General features: G+C 48.2%; 1 protein-coding gene across 1 annotated transcript in view; it reads right to left on the reverse strand.

Moving 5' to 3' along the window:
• Positions 1-10,717, reverse strand: part of DDX31 (DEAD-box helicase 31) — a 72,505-nt gene extending 61,788 nt beyond the window's left edge. The window contains exons 1-6 of the mRNA XM_042963509.1: positions 10,619-10,717; positions 5,112-5,368; positions 4,930-5,005; positions 3,938-3,981; positions 2,737-2,807; positions 1,699-1,763 (exon numbers count right to left, since the gene is read on the reverse strand). Coding sequence (XP_042819443.1) covers positions 1,699-1,763; positions 2,737-2,807; positions 3,938-3,981; positions 4,930-5,005; positions 5,112-5,368; positions 10,619-10,717 — 612 coding nt within the window. The remainder of the gene's footprint in view (positions 1-1,698; positions 1,764-2,736; positions 2,808-3,937; positions 3,982-4,929; positions 5,006-5,111; positions 5,369-10,618) is intronic.
• Positions 10,718-10,879: the final 162 nt, after the last annotated feature.

A 10,879-nucleotide genomic window follows, 5' to 3' on the forward strand; every position in this document is an offset into this window, starting at 1 on the left:
GACTGAGCCACCCCGGCGCCCCGGACTTTGGTTTTATTGATTTAAAATTATGTAAATAAATTTTAAGTAAAATTTAAATATTCACTTTGAAATGAATTTAAGCTTACAAAAAAATTACACAGATTATACAAAGAACTCTCTTATATCCTGCTCCCAGCTTCCTTAGGCAGTATCGATTCCCAAAATCCCAGTACAAGGATCAAACCCAGGAAATCAACGCTGATAAGCTATTATGAGTGAATTTATCTACAAACTGTACTCCGATCTCACTGACTGACTTATTAACGTCCTTTCCCCAGACTAGGATCCGATTCAGAACCACATGGTTGCATTTAGCCACTACGTCTCCTTCACCGCTTTTAACCAGGGGCAGTTCTTCAGCATTTCTTTGTGTTTGTTTTGTTTTGTTTTTCTGTGACCGTAATACTTTTGAAGAGTAATGGCCAGTCACTTTGCAGAATGTCTCTTGATTCGGGTTCGTCTGATGCTTGCTCATGATTAAATTTGGGCCAGAAAGCCACAGAAGGGACGTCGTGCCCTCTGGGCACCTATCTGGAGGGAGGTGCGTGAGGTCAGCACATCTGCGCACTGGTCATGCCCACGCTGACCACCGGGGTGAAGGCGGTGACAGCCAGGCTTCCCCATCTTCCCCATCATAGAATTGCTGTCTTCCCCTTTGGGATTAAGAGGGGTCTTGTAGGGAGATGCCGGGAGACCCAGTAAATATCCCAGTTTTCATGCCGCTTTCATCCACTCCTTTCAGTGCATGCCGATCCCTGTGGGGGCGGTACAACTAAGGCATCTGCCAGATGGCGACATTCTACTTCCGTCACTTCTGTGGATGTCCGGAGGAAGTCTACTGGAAGGAAGGCCTTTCCTTCTCCCGTTTCTCTATTTATTCAGTAACTTATTTGTATCCGTTTGTCCCGGTGGGCATAGGTTTTAGCCCCTGGGCTGCAACCCGATGCTATCGCTACTTGTGTAGTCCCTCAGTATCAGGCAGGCTTGGTCCACGCCTAACTCTGTGTGTTCACACGGAGAAGAAAAGTAACCAATCAGCTCTTCTCAGCTGCTTGGGCACCCACCTCACCTCCTATTTCAGATCTCGCCCTGTCCTTCCTACTGAGGATAACCAGGGACATATCTGTGGGACTCTGGGCGGGGTTTTGAGATGATGCCTGTGCCTCCGGAGCCTGGCAGTTAACTGGCCTCCTGGGGAACCCAATTCTGGCCACTGTGGCCCAAACGCTAACTAAATGCGCCTCCCAACTAAAGACAAGACTCCACCATTGTTCCCGAGCCTCCATTTCTTTCTGTAAAATTAGATGAACAGAAATACCTGTAACTCGTTGGGCCTGGGGAGGTGGGGGGAGGGGCGGCGGCGGCTAGGACTTGAGAAGATGACACTTTGGCAAAGCATCCGGCACAGTGTATGACACACAAGGAGCATTGATTTTACAAACGCTCCCTGTTGGATGTGCTGTGATGATTACAAAATACAGTTATTCTATTCTACTCTGGGCACAGTCTTCAGATGCAACATGTTTATAGGACATAAACATCAATGAATGAATTAAAAAAGAGGCAAGAAAACAACGCTAAATGAAAACAGAGTCTTTTGGTCCCGTGGTACTGCTTTGGTTCAGTTCCATGGTTGCTTACGTACCATGAGCAGTAAAAGAAACACACTATACTCACCTGTATTTTTGATTTCATTGCTTGAAGAGACTGGACCACAGGGATACAGTAGGCAAGCGTTTTACCTTTCAAAAAAGTACAGAAGCAATTAAAATCACAGGCCCCAGAAGATGGAGGGAGGGCGAAGGCAGTAAAGAAAACGGTCTCTGCTATCTTTGGGCAGCACTAAAAGCCAGGGACAGGAAAAGTGTTAAGTCCTACATCCAAGAGCGGTAAAGGCAGCATCTGCCCCCCTGCCATGACTCCCAATGTTGCTCTGTGAACGCACTACTTCCAAAAACACCCCGCAGCTTCAGCTCCTTTCTCCAGCCAAGAAGGGAGACAATGACACATTTCCCAAGTTACACAAAAGCTCAACTGGATGACTATCCTTCAAAGCCAGAAAACTCCTCTAAAGTCATCCTTAATCACTCCAATGAGCCTCCTGGTCAAGTGAATGATGTGGGCAGCACCGAGGTGTTTAGAAGCCAGTCTGAACCCCAGAGCTAGCCTCTAAAGACCAGGAAGAAACCAAGGAATGGCAAAAGCCACCAGGTGGGTGGCTGAGCTGGGGGGAGTGGAGAACAGCTGATTAGTCCCATGCAGGGCACAAGAGGCTCACAAGAACACGTCTACAGACGATGTGGAACAAGCAAAATCTGTGCTCCACGTTGCAGCAAAACAACTAGCATCCAATCAGTGCGTGCTCATGTTGAACCATGCTTTATTCTAAGAAACTATTTATCCCCCACTGGAGGGAGGACGGGCAGCTCGAGCCACAGACGGTGGACTGGGCAGAGCCCTGACAGAGGCTCTGCAGAGCGAGAGCAGAACCTGGCCAGGTCCGGATCACTCCTGATCACAGCACCATCAGCCACCCCCTTCCTTTCGCCGCAAGAACAAATTCAGGGCCCTAATCGAGAGCAAGCATGGCCTCCCCTCCTCCCCCCAAAAAGCAAAGCAGCCGCCACCACAGATAGCCATCTCGCGACGTGACCTACAAGGTGACTGTGGCCTTGGTAGCGGGGGAAGAAGGACAGAAGTTAAATGATGACTGACCTGAGCCCGTCTGAGACCTCACCAGAGCATCTCTGCCCTCCAGCAACACGGGAATACTTTGCTTCTGAACGCTTGGGCCACCCAAAAGAGAGAACACATGCTCGTATGTGATGTTTTACCCTGTCGTGTTTACAGGCAGAGAAGCAGGACACACAGATCGCAACCGCCCCCACGCGTCGCTTGTCTGCCAACTGCCACCCTGGAGTATCGAGACATTCGAGCGAAGTTGCTGAGGAGCTTCTGACGGCTGGAGGAGTAAAACCTCAATTAAATTTCTGGAACTCAGTTGAAAATGCTGAGGCAAGCCAGAGCCTGGCCATTCTGGCAGACTGATTTAAAAAAAAACAAAAAACAAAAAACAAAAAACAAAGGGACAGGCGTGGTGACAACCTGGAGCTACCACGAGAGCATAGCACACATGCACCTGCCTCCCGTGGCAGATGTTGTGGAAAGAGTCCCACGCCAAAGGGTACAAGAAATCTCGTGAGCCATCCTGATAGCCTGGAGCTCTTCGCACTCTCCAGAACACCAAGGTGCACTAGGATGTGTCCACATGTGTACTTAAAAACAAACAACAAAAAGGGCACAGAATTCATTTAAATTTGGTCGATGAAACTGAATAAAAAAATTGGGGAGGGGGCTCCTTATTTCACTCCTCAATACTCATCAATTTGCACCTATGAGTAAAATGTGATGACTAATAAAATGTAAACACGCATAGGTGCTCACGAAAAGGAAGTTCACCTCTGCTCTACACCTTTTATTATTCCGTTTTCCAGAACCGTCATTATTAAACATTCAAAAAATTTTTTCAATATCCCGCTCTATCCAATCAAATACCTACTCCTGTCTTTTTGGTTGCCTCTAATTCTTACTAGTAAACAATGACATGAGAAATTTTGCATCGTGGACATGTTATTCTTAGGGAAGCATGGACGGCAGCAGGATCACATGGAGACCATCATCTGGACCAGTTTAGAGCTGAGAACAGGAGTAGATGGGGACTCAGCCTCTCCATTTAACAAGTGAGGGAACTGAGTGGCTAAGTGATGCGTCAGGCCCTCGATGGGCAGCAATCTGGCAGTGTTCTCTAACACCAAGACAAAAATGTGCTCTGTATGCCACAGATAATTCAGATCTCATCTGGTTATAGCCATCCAAGTTTTAAGAAAATCAAGACTGGCCTCGAACCCTTCCTTACCTGGTCATGCTAGTCATGTTTAAGACCGTATTTATTGTGGAAATCTAAAAGAGAACACAAAAAATAAATATTTTTAACTTCTGACTTTTTGGTAAAAACCCATTTAATGAAAAAAGAAGATACTGGGAAAAAACTGATGACTATGTTCAAGTCAAGTTCTTCCAACCCGGTGAGTCTCGCCTGGGGGTGGTTCCGCTCCACCCCTGCGCCCACACAGGTGGCAACATCTAGAGAGATTTTCAGTGGCTACAAGTGGGGCCAGGGACACGACTGGAATCAAGTGAGTAGAGGCACGGGTGTTGCTGGACATCCTATCACGCACAGGACAGTGCTCATGACAAAGAGTTATCCATCCCCAAATGCCCACAGCACGACCCTGCTCGATGTCCCTGCTCAAACCCGTAGGTGCGAAAACAGCTTACGTAAGGCACCCTGAAGGACTAAGTGAGCTGTGACCACAGGAGCAAAGGAAAACCAGATTCCCTAAAAGTTAACGCATTTTTCTCTCCTTACTCATAAATAAGAGCAGAAACTTCACTCATGGTTAAATTAAAAAAAAAAAAAAAAAAAAAAAAAGGGCCCATCTGTTTGTAGAAAACGTGTGTTAAAACAGCCCCGTCTTCTTCAATTCTTTGTAACAGGCTACCCTTGAGACACAGATGCCAGCTCAGTCCCCTCTCCCATCCAGATCAGCCTCCACGTCCCATCTACCCATGACTGGGAGCCTGTCCTAGGCACATTAGGTGAACTGTCTGGCCTAATTTGAATTAGGTGAGGAGAGTGTTTGGTTCCTTAAAAAGTGGGTGGGGATGGAGGTTGGGACAGTGAAGAGTAACGTAAGCTCACTGGGATTATCCCAGAAGAGCGTCTCATCGGTCTGACTTCACTCAGGTAGCTGGGAGCAGAGATAACCACTCTTTTGCTCTCTAGACATTCCGAATGAATAACCACATCGAAAAAACCGACCACACGAGACACTGAGAGCTACTTACTAAATGTGGGTGGAGGTCCAGTTGGTGAAAAGCGTCTGAGGTGAACACCTGTTCTTGCACCTGCTTTACTACAGGTCTGCAAATGACGAACAAAACCCGGGCATCAGTTCCAATCAACAGAGCAAAAGGCGGAATACACTTCACTCCTCTTATTCCCGAAGTGCATCTGTGCCTGAACATACCTGTGGAGCTCTGGAATTTCGGGGTTGTTTTTAAATAACGAAGAAGTCCTAATGCATGGTTTCTGCTCTCGGTTTTTACCGCTCACACCAACCAAAGATTCATTCGGAGAAAATGTTTTCTGTGCCTTCCCCTTAAAAGTCCTTTGTGCTTCTTCAGCAGCAGCTTTCTTGGCTGGGAGAAACGCCGCCGCGTTCCTCCGCTTCGCTGGGGGAGCCTCACTGGATGCTCGGTACTTTCTTTTGGTAGCCTCTGCTTGCTGCGTTGTTCCCAAAAGGAAAGAGCGACAAGAGATGCATTAGTCCATGAAGACAGACCTCACAGTGAAGCCTGACTGCCCACAGAATTGCCTCTCTCCCTGCAGAGATCATTACGCCCCATATGTCGAGCAACAGTTTAGGGTCTGCAATCAGATTCTTTGACTCAGCTTTTTTTCCCCCCAAAAAGAAAAAAAAAGACACCAAACCCCCAAACATCTCAGCTCATTCATCCCCTAGACCTCACCATCCATCTTAACTATCAACTCAACCAAGATGAGGGTAAGGATAGAGAAGGGAGAAACCTTTTGGGGGCTGAACATTACCAAATGGGAGTCTCCGTTAAGGGAAGAGAGAACCCACCTTGTGAAGTGTGCCCGCTAGATCAATCCGTTTCCCTGGATGTCCATCTACACAACAAGAACAGGGGAGGGGAGCGCATCCTCTCTCTCCACCAACAAAGCCTGTTGGTGACTATACGTGGGAGGCTGCATCCCAGCTCATGCCCAGGAAGCGGAAACCTTCATTACCGCTCTACCCCAGAGTGCTTGGATCGCTGTCACTCTCTCCCCTCACGCTGCTCCCCCAGATTCAGATGGCTTGGAGACGTTTCCTACTCGCCGTTTCCATTCCAAATGAGAATTCTACTCCATCCATCACTTCTACCACAATTATTTCCAATTCTCTTTGCCTTTCAATTCCCCATCTGATAGTCGGCTGCAGGCTACAACGCTCGATATTTTTTTTTTGCCTGTTGCTTCTCATTTCCATAACATGAATCTGGCTACCTGCACCATGTCCAAACTTCTCCTAAGAGAAGCAGCATCCAATTTTCTTTGGAAAAAAATTTGTTTTCTTTCTGCCTTCTCTTCCAATTTACACACGAATACAAAAACATCCCGTGAGTAGCTAGTGCTTATTATCCTGGTGTTTTCATTTCTCTTGGAATGTTATTCTCCCCTTAGCTCGAAATGATGAATTCCATTTACACATCAGCTTGCTTTAGCCATGACTGTCAGCTGCAGGCTAACCTACCAATAACATAGCTGTTTGTTCCTGGCACCACAGGACTCCTGGACCCAAATAATTCAATAAATACAACTTTGAGTATTTAATGTTAATAAAGTATTACTAATTAGGTTAAAAATAACCTTCATCTTACAAATTTGTTTTTACAAAGTCCCAAGTTCATGAATGTTCAGAGTAAAGAAACAGATGAAGTCGAGTTCCGGGTCTGCTGAATCATTTGCAAGGCAGACTGAAATGTGCAGACTTTCCTTGATTTATGGAACTAGGGACTCTCAGAGCATAAAAAGGCCTGAAGGCCACTCCCACCATGAACAGACTTTCTACCACCGTCCCCCAGATGGCCTTGCAGTAGGCTTTGCCTACACGCCTCCTCTTACTGCTCTCCATCCACCAAGGCAGACCGAATTCTAGGGGTTAGGAAGCGGCTTCTGACGTTCAGACAAGAGCCGCCCCCTTGATCATCTCTCTACTCGTCTGAGGTTTGCTTTCTGCAGCAACACAAAACAAGCTTATTTCCTCTGGGACATAACATTCCTTCACACATCGTGTAAATCTTTTACTTTCTTCTTTGGAATAAATATCCCAAACAGGACATGAACTTTCGATCCTTTATCATCCCAGTCACCTATTATGCTCAGGTCAACTTTTCTTTAAAAGCAAGTATTCAGAGGGGCACCTGGGTGGCTCAGTCGGTTAAGCCGCCGACTTCGGCTCAGGTCACGATCTCGCGGTTCGTGAGTTCAAGCCCCGCGTCGGGCTCTGTGCTGAGAGCTCAGAGCCTGGAGCCTGTTTCAGATTCTGTGTCTCCCTCTCTCTCTCTGACCCTCCCCCGTTCATGCTCTGTCTCTCTCTGTCTCAAAAATAAATAAACGTTAAAGAAAAAAAATTTAAAAATAAAAGCAAGTATTCAGAATCAAGCACGGTATTTCACAGGGTTTCCACTGCTCTTAGGCTAAAATTAAAAAACCTGTAATATGATCTACAAAGCCCTCTAGAAGCTGGCCTCTGCCCATCTCACCAGTCTCAGCTGTCCTGATCTTCCTTAATTCCTAGAAGGCACCATGTTCCTTCCTCCCTCAGGGCCTTTGCACATGCTATTCCCATACCCATGTCTCCAACCCTCACTTTGGCTGGTTAACACATACTCATCCTTCAGATTGAGGCTTACTGGGTCCTCAGAAGAACCTTTCCTGACCTCTTCTCTCCACGTAGTCAAGCCAGGGTTCCTACTCTTGGCTCTCCTGGCACCCTTATTCTTCTCTATAGCACTCAATACAACAACAAGCACAAAATGTAATTTGTTATGTGGTGTCCATCTTCCCATTAAACCACAAACTCTATAAGGAAACGGACAAGTCTGCCCAGTAGAGCATTGAATCCCCTGTATGAACTCATGTCTGCACTAAGTAAGTGCTCAATAAATACTTACAAGATGAACAACACCCAATAGAATTATCCCTCTCCATAGGCCGGACACTATTCCACTACTTGTTAGCTTTTCTGCCCCACATCCACAACACGTTCATTTAAAACACCCCACTACATAGTGGCTATCAAGCAGCTTGATTCTGAACACAAGGCTGGACAAGTAGCCAATCCCTTGAAGAACTCACAGATTAGTGGAAGAGATCAACGTATAAAACCACAAACTCAAATCTGTGTTTGTACTCAGAAAAAATATACACACAAAGGGTCGTGAAAGCACAAAATAAGCTTCCCACGGCCTGTGGCAAGGGGAAAGGCGGCCAGGAGACAGAAGTGCTTCAGGAGGTGGCATCTGAGCAAAGAACATACCTGAATCTACTAAAACATCAGCTCGACAACATTAAGCAAATCACCTTCCTCTGAGTCTCCGGTCCTGCACCCGTAAAACGAGGGGGGTTGTGGCAGATGACCTTTAGGAGCCCACCTGGGCCTAAAAGCCTAATACTACGCCTCTGACATTAACAAATACACTACAGCTCAGGCAAGACGCTAAGTACTTAGGTGGATCATCCAATGTATCAATACAGGTAGTGCTATCATCCCATTTTAGGATGAGACCACTGAGGCAGCAACAGGAGGCGACTTGTCCCAGGGTCACCAAGCGATACAGGCTTTGGTCAGGCACTGATTCCACAGCCAGGACTCCTGAGGGTTGTGCTATAATACCATTTTCTAATTCCAGCTGGGTTAGAAAACATCATATACAGCTTGGTCCCTCTTTTGAGTTGTTTTCTAGAAGGACATACACCAAAATGTTAACCGGAGTTATATCGGAGTATGGCAATTACGGGTTTTTTTTTTCTTTAACACACTTCCCAAATTTCCTACAATAAACTTGTATTAATTGAATCATCAAAAAACATTTTTAGAAAGAAAACATTCTACATGGTGTTATAAATAGCATTAACTTACGTTGTTGAGGCCTTTCCAAGTTCAGAATATTAGCTACTCATCCCAAATTCAGGCCACTGGCAAATTTGATCAACGTATCTATAATTCTCATTCAAGACATAAAAAATGTAGATGCAGACAAGGGCACCGCAGACCCTTGTCATGACCTTATTAATACATATCCTTTGACACAGTGGTCCAGGCAATCATAAAACCAGACACCCTATTTTTATTTATTCAACTCACTCAACAAAGTTTGGGGATTGGGGGGTGCCTGGGGGACTCAGTCGGTTGAGCACCCGACTTCAGCTCAGGTCATGATCTCGCGGTCTGTGAGTTCGAGCCCCGCATCAGGCTCTGTGCTGACAGCTCGGAGCCTGGAGCTTGCTTCGGATTCTGGGTCTCCCTCTCTCTCTGCCCCTCCCCCGCTTGCACTCTGTCTCTCAAAAATAAACAAACATTAAAAAAAAAGTTTGGGGATTTTTTTTTTTTTAAGATTTTATTTTTAAGTCATCTCTACACCCAATGTGGGGTTCGAATTTACAACCCCAAGATCGAGGGTCACACACTCCACCGACTGAGCCAGCCAGGCGCTCAACAGTTTCAACAGTGCTCCCCACTTGTCACTAGGCTCCTGTATGGCACAAGCATCCCACTGGCCTCTGGATGTAGCGATTCCATGACTCAAAATGGTGCCAATACGACTTTACCTATCATTGGCATTTATCAAGTGCTTTTGTGGGCAAGAAAATACATAGGATCTTTACGTATATGATTTCATTTACTCCTCATAAATAACTTCATACGAGGTAGAAACTACGGTTCCCATTTTACGGGTAGGAAAAGTGAGGATCAGACCTCCCTGCAAGGTTACAACATCAGCCTGCTGCAAAGCTGGCTTCTAATCTCAGGTCTGTCCTACCCAGACCCCAGGGTCCCAGGGGCTCTTCGGTATTTCCCCTTCCTCCTCCCAGAAAAGTGGCTACCCCACTGGCTAGCTGAAAACTCCAATTCCCAAACGTCTAAATCCTAAAGCTTGATTATCACTGAAAAATCACCAAAGAGAAACCCTAATACCAACTCGAGGAATTTCAGCTTCAACACGTTGGATGAACTGACCTTCAGCAACCAATCCGTCAACGGAATCACCTGTTGCTTTTTGGAGAAAACACACACCTTCCTTGGCCCAAGGTCCTGTAACTTCCGACTCTACAAGGGGCTTTCTGCCCTGCAGCCCTCCTCTTTTCCAGGAGAGAAGTCAACCGTCCCAGAAACCAGTTTCCAGCTCTGGCTTGGTTGAAATTGAAGGCACCTTTCCCCTCCCTAGTGAGCGGAGTACACTGATGCTCCGTTATTCTCTCTCCCCACTGCCCGTGGATGAGAATCTAGGCCACTTTTGCAAGTTCATGACGAAAATCTCTAGTCTCCAGTCCTCGTTCCTGCAACAAACGACCCCTGGTTGAGGCAACGGTGGCTGAGACAAGTTACAAAGAGGCGAGGCTGGCAAGAGGCCGGGCGGGCACTCGCCCCGGTGTCAGGTCCTAACTTGGGGGGGGGGGGCGACGGGATCCGCCGCTCACCCCTGCCACCCGCAGCCCGAGAGCCGGAGGGCGTCCCTCCACGCCCGCGCCGCTCCCTCCTGGGACATGCCCGCGGGGTGATGTTCCGGTCTCAGACACGTGCCCCTCTGCGACTCCTCCAGAATCTGCCAGATAACCCGCTTCCCAACCACCGCCCCGGACTCCGGCGGCAGTTCCAAACCCTACCCAGCGGCGAGGCGGCCGCTCGCGAGGTGCGGCGGGCCGGGCCTCAGGTGCGGACGGCTCCGAAGCCGGGGCAGAACTCACCCGCCTCGCCTGGGCCCGGCGGGGTCCCGAGAGCGCCTCGGGGGCGGCGGCGGCCGGGGACTCGGCAGCGCGGAGGAGCAGCCCGCCGGCGGCGGCCATGGCGCGCGGCGAGGCGCGGGCGCGGGCGGGCGCGGCGGGACCGGGAGAACCGGGCTCGGCCCGGGCCCACGTGGGCGGCGCGCGAGGACCCCGCGCAGCTGCCCCGCCGGCTCCTGCGGCCGCGTCCCTTCCGGGTGCCGCGGCGGCCGCGGCGCGGGGAGT

This window comes from Panthera tigris, chromosome D4 (assembly GCF_018350195.1).
Source record: "Panthera tigris isolate Pti1 chromosome D4, P.tigris_Pti1_mat1.1, whole genome shotgun sequence".
Lineage (NCBI taxonomy): Eukaryota > Metazoa > Chordata > Mammalia > Carnivora > Felidae > Panthera > Panthera tigris.